The sequence below is a fragment of the Nymphaea colorata genome, chromosome 3, assembly GCF_008831285.2.
Source record: "Nymphaea colorata isolate Beijing-Zhang1983 chromosome 3, ASM883128v2, whole genome shotgun sequence".
Lineage (NCBI taxonomy): Eukaryota > Viridiplantae > Streptophyta > Magnoliopsida > Nymphaeales > Nymphaeaceae > Nymphaea > Nymphaea colorata.
In genome coordinates this window covers 3,389,288-3,412,948 of record NC_045140.1, presented here as the reverse complement: position 1 = coordinate 3,412,948, position 23,661 = coordinate 3,389,288, and the positions used below count along the sequence as shown (strand labels likewise).

Genomic DNA, 23,661 nt, shown 5'->3' with positions numbered 1-23,661 from the left:
ATATATATACCTTGCCATATTGTTGTGTCTACAATTTTTAAAATTACTATGCTCGTACCAATATGGCGGTACCCGTACTTAATATATGTGCAAAGGCTTAGCTCCTCTTCTTTCCTATCTCTTCTCCCCATGCACTTTCCCTCCTCTACCTCCTGAACAAGTTGTTACATTTTGATGATAACCTTGAAAATACTCATCAAAATAATTTTGTACTTGGTCCCCTCCTTCGCCTCATTTTGATGCAATTTGAACCGACGCCCAAGAGGCCTAAAGCAACATGAGCATAAAAACATCAACCACTAAGGGGTCTCTTGGCAGTTGGAAATGAATCGCTTCTAACCAATGAGTTAGATTTATAGAACATTGGCAAACTGTTTTATTTGCAGAACAACCTCAAAACCAATAAATGTGTGTAAATCATGTATAAATTAATGTGATGGATTTCATGCATAATCAATATCAGTTTGAGATAATTTTTTTCATTGGGCCGTCAAAGTATAACAAAGTTTGGAGGTAAGTACTTGGAAGATGTTGAAATCCATCTCCTTTTCTTCTTGGTATGCTGAGCCAGGTGGAGATCGGTACCCATTAATAAAACCAGTTTAGGTTATTGAACAAACGTTAGTATAATCACACAATTAATTTGGCTAGATTATTAGATGCTGCAAGAGTTTTTTTTGTTTCCTTTTCCCTCCTGCGACCATGTACATACCTGAAAAAAATATTGCCTTCACCGTGAATACACCAAACTTATACCGGTGACAGAGACCATATAAGGTTCATCGTACTTTTTCGACCCTTTTCCGTTCCTCCGTCGTCTTCCTTTCTCGCTTCTTCTGCATCGTCCTTCCGTTTCTCTTGTAAGAAATACCCAGGACGAAGTGGGGGAGAACGAGCAACGAAAGAGGAGAAACAGGCCTTTTGGGCGAGTTGTAGGAAGTGTCTCTTTAACTCCCGCGACAAGCGCATATCCTTGTTTTCTAGTTGTGCAGAGTGACGCTTTCCCTCCAGGTCTGGATTTGCCCCCTTTCCTACTCCTTCTTCTCCTTGAAATAGCCGCCTTAACTAAATCTAGGCAGGCAGGCAGCCTTTTTGTGCCTCACGTGTACCCTCGAGGAAAATGCTGGAGTTTGAACAGCTTGTTGCTTGGATTGTCAAAAAGGCCACGATGTCTTGATTTTTGTGGTTATTTGAACAGCTTGCTGCTTGGATTGTCACGACTCAAGAAGGTCGCGAGGTCTTGATTTTTTCACTTATCTTGTTGTTTTGGTTATTTGTTTCTCTTTATGCTGCCTTTTCTGTTCGCTTTATATCAGATGGGAAAACTAAAAATGCGTTTTACGGGGATTCAGTTGCTAACTTAATGCCAAACATTCTTTCTTCATTCATCTTGCTGGATTGTAAAGTGGACTATTAGCTTTTTACTTGATAAAGAATAGCTCTGGTGTGTTTTGATTGGGTCACTATATTAAGGAGATTTATTGTCATCCATGTTTCAACTTGCTAACAGCATGTTTCAACTTGCTAACAGCCTGTTAGACATCTAGAAAATTTTTATGTGTTATTAGTACCATTCTTTCGTTATTCTTTTCCTAGTGAACCTTTCAATTCATATCCTTTGAAAAAAAGGGGGAAGAGAGAAGTTTAACTGTTAATATCCTTGTGCTTTAAAGTCGTATGGATCTTGTGCTGATTTGATTTCTGGAAGCAGCTCAACGGCCATTTCGTTTTATGTGTGTGCCAATTGCAAAAGAGATTCCTAAGAAGGAATTTTCTGGTCAAAGGAAAGCAGCTCCGAGCAAACAAATATGGTGACTTCTGGCACTGACAAGATACAAGCTGATCTCTTATACGCCTCGAACTTGGAAGTCCAACCGCCCAGGTAACCAGAGCTAGCTAGAGCTCTCACCTATTTCACTGCCACGTTACTAATAATTCTTGAAAGGAAATAACTCTCGTCTCAGAAATTTTGAGAGTGGTCTTTTCAAGTAATCCTGTTTTGATACCCATCATGTAAAACTCCTCTTGTATTCCCTCCTTTGCAACCAATTCCCCTGTTTTGATTTTGTGTCAACACAACATATATTAAACTTACAACTTGTTCAGATTCAAAGGATTCCAACTTTGTTTCTTTTGGTTTTTGTACCCAAAAAGTTCACCCCATAAATACATAGGAAGCAAAGACTGCGGTCCCATATTGTGTACAGTAAGACAATGTAAGTAACCATCTCTGTTTTACTATTTTCCTTGAAATGATTGTTGTGCTATCAGTAAGTTGATAGAAACAAAATTTAGTGCTCAAGTTCACTTCTTTTCTCGAAATGGTCATTCACAGTGTGCAGTAATGTGGTATTCATACTAGATCTGCTCTGATCTTGCGTGAATTTTCTCACATAACATTCATCATATTGACTAATTAAAAGTTCACATTATTTCTTGCTGGATTTATTATACAGTAATAAGCAACTTTTGAATTTGATGAGAAAGTGCATTAAGAAAAGCCATTACGGGCTTATAACTTCATGGCCGGGTTTTGAAGCTACAGTCCTATTAGGGAAGATTGTTAGTTTCATATTTCCAGTATGATCTTGACTATGTCAGTTTACTTAATGCTCTCTAGTTATTATTGTTGTAAAGGAAATATGGAATGAACTACTGTTCTAAATGCTATCTGTCTTTATTGGTATGTAATTGGTTGCATATTCCATTTGTTGTCTTTCTTGTCGATTCATGAATGCCTTAAAATCAATGGTGGTATGGTGCCTGTTGGCAAAATATAAAAGCTACTGTTACTGTCACACTTCAACCGTTTGACCCTCAAACAATTTTTTTTTCTAAACATAAAGCATTGAGGTACGATTACACAACAATTCAAAAAAATAAGGAGCTATGCCATTTGAAACCATGGAGCAAACTTTCATTCATATAACAATTTTGATTCATACAAAATCACATCTAAGTGTATGACAAAAATGCCCCAAAACATAGAATTGATGTCTAACAAAAACAAGACATCAATACAATCAAAATAAGACCCGTCGGCGCTACAAAAGACACAAAACCTCCCCAGTAGAACGCGAGTGAAGCCATCCGCTCAACCTACTGCCCCTGGTCCACCAAAACCTAAAAAATGAAACAACAGAAGGCTTAGCCTTCGCAGTATGGAAACAAGCCAGGAAAATTCCAAACCCTCTTAGGTAGGGCTCAAATCTGAGAACGATCATAAAAACAATCTATCGTCATGTAGTGTCAGGGCATAAACACATCATTTGCTAAGAAAACTCTAACATAGACCACGATATAAAAAGGCCACTCAAGTGCCACAGTAACACAATCTCAATCACATGCAAGACATGCTTAAACATTCCATTTCAGTCATAGCATTCACATACCCATCAATCACATACATTCGTTCACACACATTTCATTCACATACATTCATTTTTATTACCTTTAGTGAATTGACAGTTTATGTGGGTGCAAACACAGGCACGTGCACACCGCGGGCGGCCCATAGCCGAGAGACAACCCTCGTGGTGGCCCAGAATAGTATGGATCCATTCATCCACTGCAACGGTCGAGCACTCATTCATGGATGTGTGAATTCCAATGAGAGATACTCAGCCTTCCCTATGACACCCAAGTTAGGAAGGCGGAAGCCCAACGCTCCAAGCACATCACATAACAGTACCCTGGGTCCTTGCACCGCCTGCGTTCCGAACAGGCGAGACCAGTGGCGAAAGTGGGATATCTCCCAAACACATAGCCACATCCCACTGTCCTCTCATCTCTTATTCTTTCATTATTATCATTATAATTGCACATTCACAAAATGACTGGCTCGCTTATGACGTTGGTACATTTCACGAGTGCACCCATACCTCCAATTGCCTCCACACGAGGTCTATAAATAACATTAACAGTCATAGCTAGCCGTCATACAATATGGGTACAACTACCCTCCAATTTCAATCAATTGCAGTATTGCCCACGGCAATACATATGCAACAAATCACAACATTCACATCTTGTCAAACACATCAATCAGATCTTTCAAAACTTGGCCAAATCCTAGAGAGTAGTCTCGATCTGTGATGGCTCGTAGCTGTCTTATGCAATTAACATTCTATGATGCCCTCTAATGCACAATCGGGGTCGAGGAGACACTCGACTCGATACTCCACCTCATCTGTCCTAAGCAGTTATCAATTCTAGCATGCACATGCAAATGCGTAACAATTTTCAAAACAAGCTTCTAATAACTTTTCAAAACAGAACTTGTCACATGACAAATCATTCACAACCACACACATCAGTTACACCTTTCAAAACTTAGCCAAACCACGGAGGGTAGTCTCAATCAGTGATTGGCTCGTATCTGTCTTAGACAATTATCATTCTAAAATGCTTTCTAATGCATAATTGGGGTCGAGAAGATACTTGACTCAATACCCCACCTCATCTATCCTAAATAGTTATTAATTCTAGCATGCACATGCAAATGCGTAACATTTTCAAAACATGCTTCTCATAGCCTTTCAAAACAAATCATATCATATATCAAACAATTTGCATGCATACACACATTCATTTACAAAACGATCCATCAATCACATCACAATCCTTTGATCCCACGATCATAGGAACACGCATTCACACAATTGCCCAGGTAGGGATTTGCCTAGAATGCCGCCATACATGTCGCGTGTCCACTAAACACCTCGAACTACGACTCACATTGCTCAAGGCCTACTTGACGTGCAAGGTGTACCTACAAACATAACCAAATGGTAAGTTCTCTACCTGTTTCACTTACAATCGATACAAATCTGAAAATACCATCATCGAGGCATGTCTTCGCCTCAAATGGGTGTCGACCCACGAAGCCCTTCAAAAATGGTCTTTTCCCAACCCACGAGGTTGCCACCAATGATTAGAACTCAAACTTATATTCGACTTATCACATGTGTGATTCTCACTTGTTTTTCATAGCTGAGGCGTCTTCCTCACCATTAAGATTCTCAACATATAATGCATATGAACATCAATAGAAGCCTATTTCCCAAGCTTGCTAAAACGATTCTAAACCTTCACCACATCACAATCTCTACCATGCTTTCCTATTGCTTCGAAGATCAACACATCATGCTAGAGAAACACTTATAAACATAGGTCCTCGTCCATCTCAAAATAGGCATAAACTTCTCCAAAATAGCGACATCTCTAGCATGCCTTCTAAATCATCAATTTTTAATTCTAGCATGCTCAAACAATAATTATACATACTCCAACAGTAAATTACAACAATCTATGCTCGATTAGGCTTTTCTCACCCCAATCTTAGAATTCAAACTATCGTAGTACTCCCGGCAGCCACTTCAAGAGTTCGATTGAGCTCCAATGTCAACGATTGATCGTTGCCTCCACCACCAACGCATTCTAGTCGCTGGTATGAGGGGAAAGATGCGTCCCCTAGCTGCAAATCCAATCCAACAGCCACCAAAAGTCAAAATCAATGGAAAGGTGGTTTAAGAGAGGGGTCTGTCATTAGAAGAAGTCCGCGGTAGTTGTGTGGGAGGCTGAAAACATATAACAACCCGACCCACTCCCGGGCTCGGGCCCCTGGTTCGACGGATCCCAACCCGCCCCCTAGCAGTTTCGGTTCCAATCCTAAAAAGGCTAGGAACCAGGACAATCATCTCATTAAAGCCTCCCTTTATAAGCCCTTGAAGATCCCTCACAATCTTCGATACAGGACTAAACTTCTGGGGTGTTACAAAACAAGTAGGAGAGAGAGAGGAGAGAGAGAGAGAGAGAGAGAGGTCGGACAAAAGGGGAGAGACAAGAGAGGGCAGCAAAGGATAGGGAACGTGCGGGTGAGAGCTGGCAGGAAGGGGAAGGAGAGTGTGAGGTGCATAGACAGAGAGGGCGAGAGAGTGTGGAAGAGGCGGAGAGAGGGGCATAGCACGGGAGAGACAGACAGAGAGTGCGACAGTGGGTGAGAGTGGCGGAAGAGAAGAAGGGATGGGGAGAGGGAGACCGACGGCTTACCTGTGCAACGCCGTCGCTGTCGCCGCCGCCATTGTCCTTCCTCCGCCGGCCCAATCATCGTTGTCGCCACACTTCCGCCTTCCTCTTCTCACACGGTCGAGCCAAAGAAAAAAGACGAAGTGGAAGACGAAGGGAAGAAGCCCCCGCATCGGGCGCCTCACACAAGTGGGTTCGGGTCCGGGTATGAACCCGATCTGGCCCAACTAAAAATGCTGAACATTACATTCTACCATCTTTAAATAAAATTTCGTCTTCAAAATTTAGATCATACCTCAATGTAAAAACAAGTGTGGATATTTCTTTCACATCTCCTCCTCGAGTTCCCATGTACTCTCCTTCAACTTATAGTGTTACCATTACACTTTCACTCAAGAAATCCTCTTCGTGTGAAGCATTTACTCTCTTTGATCTACTATTCTAATAGGTTTTTATTCCAAATTGTCAAATCATCTTGCACTTGAATACCTTGAAACTCAATCACATGCGTAGGATCTGATATGTACTTTCGAAGCATGGAAGCATGAAAAACATCATGAACATGACTCAAGTTGGGTGGTAGTGCCAACCTATATGCCACCTCTCCAATCTTCTCTAAGATCTCAAATGGTCCAACGAACCTCGGACTCAACTTTCCCTTAACAACAAATCGAAAAACACCTTTAGTAGGTGAAATCTTCGAAAACATATGATCACCGATCTCAAAAGCCAACTCTCTACATTGAATGTCGGCATAGCTCTTCTGTCTACTCTGAGCAGTTAACAACTTCTTCCTTATTAATTACACTTGGTTGGTGTAGTGTTGCAATACAAAAAGGTTCTCGATCTTACCATCACCCAATTCGGTCCAACAAGCTGGCGATCTGGATGGTCTTCCATACAAGGCCTCAAAAGGTGTTATCCCGATCCTAGAGTTGTAACTGTCATTATATGCAAATTCTTCTCACATGTTTATTCCATTCTCCTTTCAAGTCCAAGACACATACACGCAACATATCCTCTAAGGTTTGAATGGTCCTCTCAAATTGTCCATCAGTTTGGGGTAGAACGTTGTGCTCAGCTTAAGCTTAGTACCCAATTCCCTTTGCAATCGCCCCCAAAGCCTAGAGGTAAAACGTGGATCTCGATCCGCAACGATAGACTTTGGCACTCCATGCAATCTCACTATATCACCAATATATAACTCTGCTTGACTTTCTAAAGACTGACTGATTCTTATTGGCAGAAAATGAGTGAACTTCGTAAGTCGATCAACAATTACCCATATAGCATCATGTTGTCTTCTGGTGTGAAGCAAACCAACCACAAAATCCATCGTAATGTCTTCTTATTTCTACACTGGGATATCAATTTTTTGCAACAAGCCTCCTGATCGTTGATGCTCTGCTTTGACCTGCTGGCCAACTAAGCACGCTACATATTCTGTAATTTCACGCTTCATTGTAGGTCACCAAAAATTTCTTTTCATATCTTGAAACATCTTTGTACTGTTAGGGTTTATAAAGAACTTAGATTTATGAGCTTCATCAAGCAACTGATGCTTTACCCCTTCATCTCTAGGGACCCACAATCTTTGTCGAAACCATAATGAATCATCTTTATCTTGATGCCAAAGAGAATCTACCTTCTCACTTTCTTCTATTTTCTTAGCAAAATCGAAATCTTCCTTTTGCTTCAATATAAGCTCTTCCATCAAAGGATGTCGTATCACGGCAGTCATCGTTGCTTTGTTCTCGCCACGCTGCCATGCTATCACATCTTGCAACAATGTCCATGAACGAGTCAACATACTGCACAACGTTGCTCTGCTCAAAGCATCAACCACCACATTCGCCTTGCCTGGATGATATAATATCGTGAAATCATAATCCTTTAAGTATTCAATCCATCTTCTTTGCCTCAGATTTAGATCCTTTTGGGAAAATATATACTTCAATGACTTGTGATCTGTAAACACCTCAAACATTGCCCCATAGAGATAGTGTCTCCATATTTTCTGTGCAAACACAACTGCTCTCAACTCCAAATCATGAGTGCGATAGTGTTGCTCAAGTACCTTCAACTCTTTTGATGCATAAGCCACTACATGGCCATGTTGCATCAATACACATCCATAACTGATTCCCGATACATCGATGTACACTACAAAACCAGAATAACCTGATGGAAGCGTCAGGATAGGGACAGTAGTAAGCTTGTCCTTCAAAGTTTGGAAACTCTTTTCGCACTTTTCATTCCAAACAAAACTCTCTCTCTCTTTGCTTCTATGAGGTTTCTTTATGTTAACAACTTTACCCATGAAGGTAAGCTGGTGATGAGTTTGGAGTCCATTTTAGCTTCTTATAAGTGCCGAGTTCTGTCAAACTTATCTAGCAGGAGGTTTCTGCAATTCAAATAGACATTTGTTGATTTTACTCTGCACGGGAAGCAACCACAATTAGGCAGATATAGGTCCTAACCGAGAGTATGGATAGATAGATATAGAGAGAGAGAGGCAAAAATGGTGTGCTCAAAGGCAGTGTGGCATAGTGTCATGTTGTTGGCATTTGATGAAACCCCATACATTTTTTTTTTCTCTTCTTTTGAATGAGAAAACTTTAACAGTACTCACTAGCTCATTCTAACCTAAGTAGGAAAGTTGTTTCTGGTCTACTGGAAATGTTTGTTTGTCTTTAGAATGGCAAATTGGTATAATTGGCATCTACCAAAGCTCAGCATCCACCATAACTGAATTCATGAGTTACTAGGTGATATAGACTATTTTTTGTTTGGTTATATTTTCTAGGGATGCATGTTTTCAACATTGTATATAAACTGCAATTACCATTAGCATATCTTTGACATAGCCACTTCAGCTGCAGCTTACCATGTCCAATATCAGCATATGGCAGTAGAAAATGTGGATGGTGGCCCAACAATGCTTTCTTGACAAGTTGAGCGAGGTATCCAACCAAAATGTCCCAAAGAGGGTGACATTATCCTAATGCTGCCACTTTGGTGACAGATATTTAACTCTTCACTTGATCACTATGAATACCTTGCATTACCTAGCATCCTGCAACTGGTTATGTGTCTAGGAAGTAGCATTTATTGGTCAATCCTTTGAAGTCAGGAAGATACTTTGTTATAACTTGGTATTGATTCCACGATGAGGTGAGGTGGGTGACCAAAGCAACGATGGCTTTCTTGATTCACCAGGGTTTTGAAGATTGCAGCGGGAAATGGAACAAGTTGTGGAGCGCGATTAAGTGCGAGGCATGAGAGCAAATGGGGCATCGGCAGCCAAGAATATGACAGTGAGAGCAGGCGCGGTTAGGGCATGACAGTGTGATGATGTTGCGGCTACCATATACACCATTTTGAGTTTGTCCTTCCACACCCTTCATTTGTAAAAGCTGCTCAAGGGAGATCATAAACAAGCCAATACAGTGGCTCTCCATTGCTCAACCGCTCCTTGATTTCTAATTTTCCTTCAGAATACTTTCCTTGCAGTCACAGACTTGCCGTTAGTTAGGCAACGCATGGAATCATCACCATTAGTAAAGGCCGGCCTTGAAGCCTCCAGAAACCAAGAAAAGCTGCTCAATGGCACCCGCTGCTGTAGTTCTTCTTACAAACACTATTTTGTGATCAAGAAACGGAGTGCGCCATGCTGGCTGGCCAGTCCATTGACCAGCAGCCCAAAGCTAATTTGTATTGCCAGGAGATACTAGCCAGCACCAATTTCGAGGCCTTTTCGATCTTTGTACAAAAAGGAAGAATCTTTGCTATTATGCTTTGGGGAAAGGGCTGCCACCAACTCTCCTTTTGGCACAGCCTTCGGGTCTATTCTATTGATTACTACTAGGTACGCAACGGATCTGAATTGGTATACTGTTAACCATGTCTATTGTTTTAGATTTTCACATGTTTAGATTCAAAACTGAATTAGAATATGAACAAAGAAAAGTCATATTAAAATCTGAAATCCGATTGTACAATCTAAATTCAATCTTTATCTGATTCATATTCAAATCTGAAATCCGATTGTACAATCTAAATTCAATCTTTATCTGATTTTTATACTCACGTCTAAATCCATCCGATTGAAGTTTGAACTAAATCTAGCCAATTTTCAAAATATAAGTGTCGATATAAGACATGAGTCTAAAACTAAATCCAAATCCAATCAAATATTTATATATGTATGTGAATCTAACCAGATGTCATTAGTTAGTTTAGATATTTTGAAAGCTTCTTTGAGAACCTAAAATGGGTGTTTTCTTTTTACTTAGGACAGTTGAAAAGTAACCACAAGCCTGATGAGAAAGAGGAAATAATTGGATTCTTCTTGTCATGTACATCATGATTTACGAGTCATTCAACTTTTCCATATGACTTGTTCTTCTTCTCAGTGAAAAAATATGGGACAATTTTATGTTATATTAGAACTACCGTAGGCAAAACGCTTAAAAATAGACAATGCACGTATTAAGCCAGGGAAACATGCAAATGGAAAGAAAAAAACCCAGAAATAAGATATTTACAACTAAAAATCTTGTAAACAAAAAAAAAAAGCAAGAAAAGAAAGGCTCCCATTATTGAGGCAGTCATATGGTACGCAAGTTGTACAGAATTTTCCTTTTTCTGCCAAATATGGCTATGGAAGTGACAGCTATTTGGTTCTCAAGGTCTCTTCTTGTTCTAGAAATGCCAAGACAAACACAATCATTGGCCTCATCACTTCACATAATTCGCTTGGCCCAGGCACATCTCTGCACATTAGCCTGTGGGTTACACATGCATATGCAAACAGACCCCACATCTTGGCTCCTAATTAAATGTTAATTTCCCACTTTGATGATGCATTTAGACGGCACTCCAAAATACTGCTTTAGGTATATTTGGGTGACACTCAAAAGTGGGTTTGTGAAGAACCCATTTTGACCAAAATGGTATTTTCAAAATTTTAACGAGAACTGAAATATAAATTTTCAAATTTTTATTTAGGTCACACTAAAATTATTAAAATTTACAAGTAAATTTGTTTATTTTAATGCTGGGTCGTCTGGGTACTTGCCAAACATAAGGCCAGGGATGCACCTGGACAAGTCTGCATAATTAGGACGTTCCCCATGTGCCTCTCAGTATATTTGGCTGTTCTTTATATCCAACCCACTAATTTGAATCCCCATATATGACGAGGCAATTAATTTAAAGATGTATCCATTGATCCGAGTAGTGCCATGAACATGAGCTGCAAGAAATGAACCTAAGAGAAGAGTAAGATCCCATTTAAACACTTGCTTATGTTTCCCAACCAATTGATGCTTCTAAAATGACAAAATGATCCCAAAAATATTAGTATAATGTCTGAGAACATTAAAGTATATATATATATATATATATATATATATATATATATATATATATATATATATATATATATATATATATTTCAAAGTCACTTAGCTATTAAACCAAAGCTGTATGATTCATCGTGATGGGTGGTTAAGAGAACAAGAAAAAAGCAATCAGAAAAAAGTGATGGATATTTTCGTTATTTAATATTAGTTTACAATTTTTTTTTCAACCATTTTGAACGACTGTAGTTAGATGACTGGGTCATTTTGAATAGTCAGATTCATTATTCACTTACATATATATATATATATATATATACACGTTTCAAATCATATGGTTCTCCGCGGCGCGGCCGAACCAGACAACTCATGGACGGGGACTGAGCTGCTTTTAAAGACTCGTTCTTTAAAAAAATTTGGCAAGTAAAATAATTTTCTTCCGAAGTTCCACCACCTATGTTAACTAGCCACTTTGAAATCCAAATGATTTGTCTAAAGCCTTGCATATGATCTTCCTGGGCCCCTGACTTTACCTAGTCTATTTGCTTGACCTCATATGCTTACGTATGTTCCGGTTCTTTATTGTTCAGATCCTAAATTTGATTGTTTATTCGCCGAAGAGGACCACTTTGGAAAGATATTTTTGCTTTAAACATTAATTCCATGCACTCTCTTTGGGGCCGTTTGGTAAAGAAAATAATAACAAACTATTTTATGGATCTACACCAAACGTAACATAGTAATATGTTTCATAAAATTACGCCCTTATTACTGTTTTCCTTGCCAAACGACCCTTTAGAGCATTATTCCCTTCAAAGTTTTGACAATATGGATAGAAATGAAGAATGAATATGCTCATCTACAAGAAGTTGGAGTTAAAATGTTAACAAAGATAAGCCCATCAAATTATGTGTGGAATGACAGCACTAGCAAACCAACCTCTATAACAAAACCCTAGTTCGATAGTGCCAAAGCCTGGAGTCTTAGTGATCATGCACAAATAGGCCATGGCAGCAAATTATTTAAATTAGGTAGTGAGACACATTCAGTGGAGCGGTCAAGGAAATAACGGGTCATGTATTGGATCCAAATTAGATCCTGAACAAGTAAAAGTGGCTCGTCCACTTCTTTATTATCCTTTGCTAGTTTGGCATGTGATTACATGACTGTAAAATGTTGAGGTATTTGTCTCCTAGTTACAAATAACGTCATGCAGCTTTAAATAGCGAGGTTTTTCTCGAGTATATTATGGTGGACTTGAAAAATATGGGAAAAAAACGGGGAAAAACTAGAATTTTCATTTTAAAGTAGATATTGACTTCAATTTTCATTTCAGGATCAAGCATCTTGTTCTTGGTTTTAAACAATGGCAGTTTCTGAATTTTATGATGCAGGAATCTCTTTCCCTTGAAAGCAGGGGAGGAAAAGGCTTATAATTAGGCTTGGGTACTCTTTAAGATTAAGATGAGCCCTTCATGGCTTGGCTTTAGGTACTTCATTCACACCTGTGAATGCGAAGGCCAAACATTTATGTATAGCTTATGAATCTTGCTTCTGCATGTACTTTCTGGCAACAACAATTTCTTGTACATTTTTCACCACGAGAAGCAGAGTTTCTGAGGCATTTGGCTTTCAGAAAAATTAAAATGGATCTAAAGTTTACTTTTCAAAACCCGTTTCTTCAATATCTATGATTTTTCTAGATCGATGCATCTAGCTCTGTTAAAATATCTCCATTTCGAGCGGAAAGGCTTTCAGGATTAGAAAAATTAACTGGGCTTTGTCAACATGTCATGGAGCAGCAGCCTGCAAGTAGTGTTGTTACTTTTTTTAAAAAAATATCATGAATCTTTGTGGATATGTCGTATTCTAATTTGGAGCAGCGGTAACTTTGTCTAAATAATAAAATTATTGGCTCATTGGCTGCAGAATTTGGGTTTTGATCTATATGGAGAAGAAACTGTTTACATACCTGATCAATTTCACTATGATCAAAACCGAATATGCATCAGAAATAAGCACCTATCACAATCCGGATTGTTTCATACTTGTCATATATAAACTTAAGTGCCTTTTGTTTCTCACGTCGTTAACTATCCAAATATATTCTTTTATCATATTACCAATGTAACTGTATGACATTAACAACCAATGATCCCCTTATTTTCTTCATCAAGTAATGAGGTATATTGTAGCTAATAAGTGTAAACAAGAAAAATCACGATTAATGTAAAGATGCTTAACTTATCCAGAATCCCCTTATTTTCAGGTTTTAGCGAACTTTTAGATTTGGATTGTACACAAATAAAGTTCGGTGAAATACAAGATAAAGGGTAGGCCACACACAAAATTTTCCGCGACGGATACTGCAATCCTTCAAAAGCAAAATTCAGGACAAGCCAGGCTAATCCTTGATTATCATCATCCTTTAGAGGATAAGAACAATGTTATGGACAAGATAAGGCGGTGCCGCCATGCTAAAATTTTATCTGGAGTCTCATCTTCACACTCTTCTCAGCTTCCCTCCTACCATATTCTCCAGTACCTGTGATGACGGTGCTGATGCTTTTCAGACGGTGGGGAGAGGATAAGCGTCCACGCGTCAAGAGAAACAAAGAATGCTTAGAATTAGTACTACAGAAATTTTTAGTACAGATTGCTTTAGTCTTTATAAAACTGGAATTATTGGCTTTGCTTACCAGGAGTAATTGCAGGGAAGGCTTCCACCGATTTGTTTATTTCTGCAGAGCCTTGATTTGATTCTCTTGTTGGGAGAAATCAGTGGAGGAAATTCACCAACGTTTATTTTTGGGGTGGCCTGTCCCCATGTTGAGAGTCAGTGCCCACGTGCACTTCATTATTTTCTGGCTCCCACAGTCTTGAATATGATTAATACGCGCACAGGCACCATACCGGAAACTCTCACAACTTATCATAATTGTTTGACAGAGACCTGAAACTTCTTACCGTTTTCTTTGGGTGTGACCGTGTGAGCACTGTGAGGATGGAGTTTAGATATACGGTATCTGAAGGTATACAACCTGAAGCGGCGCCGGGTGTTTGGATTCAGCCATTTTGGCGACAAAATGAGTGAATTTTTTGTTGGACTTTTCTTGAACGAAAGACGGTGATGGTACCTCTTCTTTTTTTAATTGCTTTGGTTTCTTCTGTTCTCTCTTTCCAATGCTCCTCTCACAAAACAAATCATAAAACCTTCTCTTTATTAATATTTTTTTCTTCTGAGACTGATCCCCTGGGTGCCCAATTGTTTTTAGAGTGACTATGTGTTTGTACGATCGTCCTTTCAGTTTTCCTTCACTGCTTCAATTGTTTTTTGTCATTTTTTAGGCGGGTGGTTCGTCGATGCCTGGGAGCATCGACATCTCAAGCAGTACTTTTTGGGGTTACTTCGAGGAAATTTTGGTGGGTGCTATGCATCTCATTTGGTGCAGATTTTGAGACGATTCCTGTGCTTGTTTCCGTGGAAGCAGAGCATGTCTTTTGTTCTTTGCTTCTTGTCAGTTTGCCCGTGTATCAGCTTCAATTCCCCACTCTTCTTTCCTTTCTCTGACCCTTCTCCTATCTTTCTGTGACTCTGCCCCTACCATAAATGGTTAGTTTCACATGGGCGCTTTCTTAAGCCTAAAATCTTGTGAGACACCAAGTCTTGGTTGGTTTGTCTTCAGTCACTTGTAGAAGTTCTCTGCTGTGAAGCGTTCTAGATGATGGATCAACCAACAGTGTTCAGTGATGAATTCGATTTGGATTCACGGTGGCTTGTTGATCCCAAACTCTTATTCGTCGGTCCAAAGATCGGAGAAGGTGCACATGCCAAAGTGTACGAGGGAAAGTGAGTACTTGTCTCTCCTTTCTTTTAGATAAATTTGTTAGGTTTCTGTCAAATGCATCTCTGCTAGTTTTTGATACCTTTATGTAAAGTGTAAACCATCTCTGCGGTTCAAGGATGCCCATTGTGTTCTTGGAAAACGGAAAACCAGATGCTTGAAAGTGATGTTTAAGCGAGAAACTTCATCTTGGTTTAGCAGTAAGCCAAGCCACTGGAACAACTGGGACACTGGCCTCTCAGATTTAATTTTTCTTGAAGGGGCATTTTGAATATCACAGTGTCGATATAAGGGGCATTTTGAATATCACAGTGTCGATATAAGGGGCTTCAGAATGATCTCACTCTCTATATTTTGGTTTTCCAGATACAAAAACCAGAACGTTGCTATCAAAGTTTTTCACAAGGGAGAAACACCTGAGGAAATTGCAAAGAGGGGGTCTCGGTTTGCGAGAGAGGTTTCCATGCTTACCAGGGTGCAGCACAAGAATTTGGTGAAGGTCCGAACTTTGTAGTGCTTCGTTTATTTTTAGTGTTAGGTTAAATATGGAAGTTACTATTTATGTGGTCTTCGAATAATAATTTCCCGGAGTATTTGTGGAGTTCCTTTTTGGGCATTCAGGAGACAATTCCCTTTTTGGTGAAATCAAAAGCCAAGCGCATTTACTTTTGGTGGTCGCATCCCCTTTGAAGGGGAAATAAGTAATAATGTTTCACTCTTCTGAAATTTTAGCTCTGCAATCTTCTGCACAGTTTATTGGGGCCTGTAAAGAGCCTGTGATGGTTGTTGTGACTGAGCTTTTGCTTGGTGGTTCATTGCGCAAGTATTTGTTAAGTCTGCGACCAAGACCCTTGGATATACGTGTGGCTGTGGGGTTTGCTTTGGATATTGCTCAAGCAATGGAGTGCTTACATTCACATGGAATCATTCATCGTGACCTCAAGCCTGGTGAGTTTTTTTGTGTGCACTTCAGGATACAATGACATGGTGATATATTACATTCATAAGCATATTGCAGAAAGAATATGTGTGTACGTGTGTGTGTGTGTGTGTGTGTGTGAGAGAGAGAGAGAGAGAGAGAGAGAGAGAGAGAGTCAAAATATCCTGTCATGAGGACAACCGCCTTCTCACATCTGCCAAATTTTCACGTGACTGCTACTAAAATGTGCGGGATTTTCCTTTCTTTGTCAAGTTAGCCTTTTCTTTGATCTGGTAGTTGCCTCTTTTGTCTACAAGCAAGTATATTATGCTCACATTTCAAGTCTAGTCTCTCTTGATACTGGCAGTGTGAATCACACTGTGTTGGCTTTAAATGTTTAATTGTGAAAATCTCCACTTGGTTCTTTCATGGTGGTGGTTGCAGGCTCTCCTAATGGGATATACGGGGCAGGTCTAGTTGTAGGTGTGCGCTGTCTTCTACATAACTATACCATATTTGGTGCAACTTATGTTACACCCCGTGTATTATGTGTTCCAGTATGATGCAGAGTGTTACATTACACCTTAAAACCATAAATTAAAAAAAGTTTTTCTTTTTAATTTAAAGTTGTATAAGTTTCTTAATATTGAACATTGTGTTTCCCAGAAATTCATTTTTACACCTCTAAACTAAAAATAAACTTTAGGGCTGATTTCATGCCATAAAAATGGAGCTTTCTCTTACATGATCCTATCTTTAGTCTCAAAAGGAGAAAAAAAAAACTTGTTGACCATAAATTGCTTAAAGACTCCAAGGAGTCAATAGGCAATGAAAGTGTGCATGTAGTAGCCGACATATATTTTTTATTTTTATGTTTATACAATTCAAGCTCTTTCACAGAATCTTTTTTTCCCTATTTTTTATTATTTTCTAATTTTTTATGAATTTTTAATATTAAAATTGCATTTTCTGCTTTTACATTCTGTTTTGTTGCATTACATTATATATCTAACTTTGGAGTTTGGACCTGACTGATATGGGTTTATGTTACAGATTTTAGAACATTGAGCTTGCAATACCATGTTACATTATATTCTTGCTTTTAACTCAAATCCATTTTACATCAGTCTCCTTCTGTTTCTGGTAATGGAAACGTAGTATTTTGTACCTGTCATGTTGGGAAGCTACTTGATCCTTCCAACTATAGGTTGGGAGCATCCATCCCTAACCACTTTTCCTGCCTAGATTAAACTAATAGTTTGACAAGCTTATTGGGATCATTGACCGCTGTGCTTGTGTAGGATATTGTAGAAAGAGAACTGCTTGGTGTACTTCATATGCATTTTAAGATACGGATTCATCACACTGTATTTTACTCTAGTACTAATTTCTGTATTGGGTGTTTCAAATCTGTTGGATCATGATCAGACTAGCATTTTTCTGATAATGTGAGATTCTTGAAAATGTCTGTGACGGCCTGACGGCCACATATTATCAGAAATGCTCCATGCTCTCTGTTCAACATCATTACATTAAAAAAATTCTCATCGTTGATAGAGATTTATTCATTTAGCAGTTGGTTGCTTATATCATCTGATTTATTGATAAGGAGCTTTGTCGCGATTAAACCATAAAATGTTAATTTGTTAATTTTTTCAAGGCTATTTTGTTGTTCCTCGTGTAGCAATTGAATCAAGTTTGTCAAGAGGGAAGCAGAATAGTGAAGTACAAGATCATGGAAGTATGATACTATTATTTATAGATACATAGGGAAGTGGGAAATGAGAAACTAATAGTCATCACAGACAAAATGAATTAAAAAAAAATTAGATTAAAATCCTTTTTAATATTCATAACAAAATAGAGGGTTGATCTTCCTTTTCATTGAAATTGTTAACTTGCTATTACCATTGGAAGCATGCTTTCAATATTTAGTTTATTTGGCTCTAAGTGAAAATTTTGCTGCTTTTGAGGTGGTTTCCCATGAATTTTGCTTCTGAGGATAAGTGGAAACTTCTAGTAACCATGGCTTGAATTGTTATGAGCCATTGGAATTTGAAACTGCTTCTCTTGGTAATGATCTGTACCTTTCAGTAACAAGTTGATTCCACTGCAGAACTTCAAAACAGATTTATGCAAGGATTTACATGAAAGAGTGTATGTCGTTCTCTTTGTCTATAGGTGCACAGTACATGTCCACCCATTCATGCATAGATTTGCTTGTGTTGTTTGCTTAATGTTAAGTTTGTGTGCCAAGTCTTGCATTGGACATGGAAATCAAGGCACTGAATTCAGTTGGAGATGTTGGTAGCCTGGCTTTCTACACTGTCTTCATGTCCATCACATCACAGACATTGTAATCAGCAAATAAGGACTAGAAGGAGTTTGTGGTTGACTGTTTATCTGGTCTAATATCAATACTGTAGCACCCTTTCTCTAAGAGAGAGTTGTTGGTTGCTTCCCCTAACAAGGAATCTGAAGATTGTCAAGGTATTGAGGCATCAGCTCTTGCATACCCATTTTTCCTGTTAAGTGTCTAGTCCTGTACTTCATGTAGAGAGAAATCATAATCATATGACCTCTTTAAAATTCCTTTCTTCATGTTTGGCCAATATTCAAGGGCTTGCCATTAAGTGCCTATTGAGAGGTTTTCCCCCTTGTTTCTCTGTTTTCTTGGTGTATTTGAATTTTGGAAGTCAGGTTAGGCCTGTAATCCATCCTTGGTATACCATCACTCCATTAACTTAGAATTCTCTTAACTATTAGATGTGAACCTGCTAAACTGTCTTTGACCTTCATGCCAGCTTAGGATTTCTAGATTTACAAGATCAACTAGTTTAAGAATCATGACAAGTATTTTCATTGATGACGCTCCTTATCACCTCAAGTACTCTGATGTTTGAATTGAGTTCAGTAACTCATTCAAAAAGGAAATATTTATTTAGCTTGACCAAATTACGGCTTCATGCCTGCACTCTTAGCACCATTCTTTTCATCATTAATTGTCCTTTGCATATTTTGCTGGTGTTTCTTTAAAATGGATTTACATTAACTTGCTTTCTTCTTTCCTTGATAAACATACTTTACCAATTTAGGTTAGACTTCAATTTCTTGCCTGAATATCCCAAATCTTGACCTTATTCTTGATGAACATACTTTCCACCAAATTTATGTTAAATCTTCAATTTCATGCCTGAACATCCCAAGTATTAATAACTGTTCAGAATTATGATAGTTTCTCTCTTTGTTCTGAGTGTTTTGGGCCTTGGCATATGGAGGAATATGTGTGCCTACTACCAACATTTTTACTTCTTTGTAAAATAGTTATTTTGGTTTTGGTGTTAGACTTCTTTTTCTGCTTTAGGTTTTGATTTTTCTTTCTCTATCATGAAAATGAAAAAAAAAAAAAAAGAAGCCAGTTGGACATCACCAAATGCTGGTTTACATCACAGTAATGACCTGATTACGCATAGTCAAAGTTTATGTATGTTTTATTTATTCCTTCCTAGCCCCTTGCTTAACATACGATTAAACTTTGAGATGTTGACCCTAGTTTTTATTTTATGAATTTGACTTTTATTAGTTGGAATTTAAAAAATGTTTGGCTTCACAGTAGTTTAGGCCAAATGTTCTCCAGTTTTTACTAGAGATGTGGATTTGGAGCTCACTTTGCGTGATTGAGTCTCCAGTGTGATGTAAATCAGGATTTGCCAAGACAAAAGTAGTCAAAGTCAAAACCTGAAGTAATCAAAATGGTCTAACCCAAGGAGACAACTAAATATTTCACAGGTGCATCTTAAAGAATGATTTGAACTTTTTATGTAACAATGCAACAAGTAATAACCACAAAAGAAAATTTTATTTTGGCTCAAGTGAGTTTCTCCTAGTTTCTTTTATCCGTTTTGTGCAGTTTGAATTTGGACTAATATTAATGGCATGTAGTTAGAAACATAAAATAACTATTGACCGTCGACGAATAATCTCCTCCTTTAACGGTAATCTATTAGTATAAAACCTCCGTAATGTGGAAGTTAATTTGTCTTTGTAATATGCCTTAATTCAGTGTTATTCACCTCACGAAATTAGTTGATGTGACCCTTTCCTGAATCATAAAAAACTTCTTGTCTATTATTTATTTTTCATTCAGGGGGTATGTGGTATCAACTGTCTGGTTGATGTATAATGAAGGAAATATTTTATATGGTGCTTCATACCTCCAGTACTTTGCTTGATCTACCTCTGATAGTAGTTACTTTGCATTATCTACCTAGTCTTGGTTCCAACATCTTCTAACTTTAGTTGTGTATTTTCCCCAGAAAACTTGCTGTTAACAGCGGACCAAAAAACTGTAAAGCTTGTAGACTTTGGTTTAGCAAGGGAGGAGACTTTAACAGAAATGATGACAGCAGAGACAGGAACATATCGATGGATGGCCCCTGAAGTATTGACTCCTTGCATCTCTCTTTTTTGCCCACCCTGTTTTTACATAAATTTCTTACATAAATTTCACATGATACCCACATGGCTATTATTTCTTATTGCTGAGCAGTTTTGGCTCTATCTGTCTGTATAGTTGTACAGCACGGTTACATTAAGGCATGGAGAAAAAAAACACTACAATCACAAAGTCGATGCTTACAGCTTTGCAATAGTACTGTGGGAGCTTTTGCACAATCGGACACCATTTGAAGGCATGTCAAATTTGCAAGCAGCATATGCTGCTGCATTCAAAGTAATTTTTCCTTATACATTGATTTGTTTCTGTATCTTCTGAAATATGGAAGCTTATAGTCTTATTTGGTGCAGAATGTTAGGCCTAGTGCAGACAACCTTCCCAAGGAGATGGCTATTCTTTTGACTTCATGCTGGCAAGAGGACCCCAATTCCCGACCCAACTTCGGTCAAATTGTTAAAATGCTTCAAGAATTTCTGTATACTATCTCACCTCCAATTCCTGCAGTTCCTCTTCGCATGTTTTCCACTGATAATGCAGTGATGCCCCCAGAATCTCCTGGAACTAGCTCCTTGATGGCTGCACGGGATGATCTAGCCGAAACACCTGAAACCAAGTTGGCTAGTAAATCACGAGGGTTTTTCTTCTGCTTCAGCCGTTGCTGTAGATAGATGACGTAGAAAAAGTATCTTTGTGGCAGTGCTTCCATGAGCAAGTGAAGGTATTATTACCATACAATGCTCTATTGCCTCTGTGTGTGTGTGTGTTTCAGTCTTATGTGCGGTAAGTTGATAAAGAATATAAATGCAGCTTCAAAATGTAATTCACATGTACAAACATCTTGTCACATGTTCATTTAAGTTTTATTACTTAGCTTTCATGTACTTGTTTACTGGGAGTCACAACACGGTATCTAACCTCTCCACGTGTTATGAATAGGCAGATTTATAGCTATTCATTCCCAGGTAAACTGAGTCTATGGCCTGGCCTAACATATATCTGTTGTTCTGTATGACTACCTGACGAAATATAATGTTGATGAACTATATGTTTTCTGGTAATGGTATACACTCCAGGTTACACCTGAAATTCCGATATGTACTAGTTTGTCTGAATTGCACTTTTCACAAGAAAAAAATGTCGGTATGGACAGTCAGTTTCTAAATAGATGAGGTTGACGTGGTTTACTTTAGTTAGTCTTCTATGTTAACCAATTTAAATCTTAAAACTAAACTTGCTAGAAGTGCAAAATTGGATAACCTACAAGAAAAGAGACACCTGATATGTTATGTGTATGAAAATGGAAAATATCAATATCAGGTTGCTGTGAATTTCAGTTATATAAACTAGGGTAAAATTGGGATCTTTTCCATTTCAGCTGTGACTGAAACTGATTCGATGTACTTAGCTGGTATGCTGTCTAATCCATGGCAACCTAAACCATGACAAAACGTCTACAATAACAAGCTTCCTAGTTGGTGTAACTTGTCCTTTATTTAAGTACTTGGAGTTCTCTCACTTTCCAATTTTTTTTTGTTCCTGTTCTATTGTATGAATGCAAGGTTACAACTTGTTCCTTTTTAGGTACTTGAAAGAAGCCATAATTTCCATCATCATTCATCAGTTTGTGCATTGTCCTTTCGTCTTCATGCCATTTGGTCACCAAATAATGTTTTGTTTTGAATTACAGAGAAGGTGGTGAAAGCAACAGTTTTACGTTCGGGCTAAGTCCCTCTCTCAGCCTTGCTTTGTCCTTTTGGTATTTCTCTGTTGTAACTCCAATTGCATTACAAGATGCAACACCGAGTGAGTTCCTCATCACTGCCTCTTGTATTGATGACAAGGCACTAAATGTTTCTTTCAACTTCCATTGCTACCTTTTAAGTGTAATTATCTCAAAGTCCCTTTTGCCTTTGCATTGGACCATGCTTTCCTATTCAGTTATTTTAGTTTCCAATTCTGAAAGTTGTCTGGACTCTGGATCAATCTAAGGCAGCTGTCACTTATTTTCACTCAAACGCTGATACTTGGACTGGTTAATAGTGATCACTCATTCAACTAGTTGACATAGTAATCAGTGATGACTCCCTTGCCCGTATGTGCTTTATAGACTGGCTAAGTCTGGTCATCTGGAGATGTCCAAGTTGATGGCCATAAGGAATTATGATAGACATGTAATTGGTTACGTAATGCAATGCCAAAACATGTAAGCTTTCCCCGGCATGCAGGAAGGGGTGGAATTTGGAGGTTCTGCAATCATGAAGGGATCATCAGAGATTGGCATTGCTTGTGCTCTGCAGGTGGCTTCTTTTGTGACAGAAAAGCAGCAATTTGACATTCTGTTGGTCCTATAGGGTCATGCTCTTAGGTGATGCGTCCACGAACTTAAACTACCTATTTACCTTCTCAGAAAATAGATAAAGCTCTTATGCCTAATAGGCATGCCGTTCAACCGAAGTCAGTCTCCGCAGGCTAAACCAAACTTGAGCTCAACTTCAGACGCTGAACAAACCAGAGTTGAAAGATGGAGATTGGCTTGAATTCAGCTGATATGCAACCTTAAAAATATCATCGACGGAAGCTGGTGATCTTTAGAAAAGCAGGAAAAAGGCCTGCTTGTCAAAGGCCCAGTCTATGTATTTGCTTTGGGTTTTTGCCTTCCTGTTCTTATGAGTTTGGGAATCTATTTATGCTTTATCTCAGATTCTGTCTGGTTAATACTCTTGGCTACCTAATAAGAATAATCCGACACAACCATCGAACACAGCAGCAGGCACCTATTGCTCTTGTTCGAATATGGATAAACTCTCGAGTCCCCATAATAAATTCTTGTGCGCTTTAATTCATCTCCATGTACTGGACTTCATTTCGTTTCTGATTTATTAAGACAGTAGTCCGGCTATCTGTGAGAAAGCTTGCTAGTTCAATACCGGGCGAGGTCAATTGACTCGATTTTTCCAAGAGTTTTTGCTGCGGGGGATCCTTGTCACTGTTGAAAACCAAAAAGGAAGATGGAAACAAAATACCGTCTTCCTAAATCACGAACACCAAGCA

General features: G+C 38.5%; 1 protein-coding gene and 1 long non-coding RNA gene across 7 annotated transcripts; both read left to right on the top strand.

The window, feature by feature from the left end:
- Positions 1–703: 703 nt before the first annotated feature.
- On the top strand, positions 704–9,955 carry LOC116249820 (uncharacterized). 2 transcript variants are annotated; one of them, XR_004171259.2, is made up of 4 exons: positions 704–1,237; positions 1,712–1,882; positions 8,904–8,990; positions 9,247–9,955. It is a non-coding gene; the product is annotated as an uncharacterized LOC116249820 (long non-coding RNA). The 2 variants fall into 2 exon arrangements; XR_004171260.2 differs by lacking the exon at positions 8,904–8,990 and having other exon boundaries at positions 9,247–9,947.
- Positions 9,956–13,875: 3,920 nt separating this feature from the next.
- Positions 13,876–23,389, top strand: LOC116250067 (serine/threonine-protein kinase STY13-like). 5 transcript variants are annotated; one of them, XM_031623426.2, is made up of 8 exons: positions 13,878–15,240; positions 15,602–15,734; positions 15,988–16,183; positions 20,471–20,595; positions 20,728–20,886; positions 20,961–21,085; positions 21,160–21,328; positions 22,298–22,619. In XM_031623426.2, the coding sequence occupies exons 1-7, from the start codon at positions 15,113–15,115 to the stop codon at positions 21,173–21,175; spliced, it is 882 nt and encodes a 293-aa protein (XP_031479286.1). In that variant the 5' UTR covers positions 13,878–15,112; the 3' UTR covers positions 21,176–21,328; positions 22,298–22,619. The 5 variants fall into 5 exon arrangements, with proteins under 5 accessions (XP_031479288.1, XP_031479286.1, XP_031479283.1 ...); XM_031623423.2 differs by adding an exon at positions 22,836–23,389 and having other exon boundaries at positions 13,879–15,240; positions 20,961–21,328; positions 22,298–22,413; XM_031623425.2 differs by having other exon boundaries at positions 13,879–14,517; positions 14,739–15,240; positions 20,961–21,328.
- The last annotated feature ends 272 nt before the right edge of the window (positions 23,390–23,661 follow it).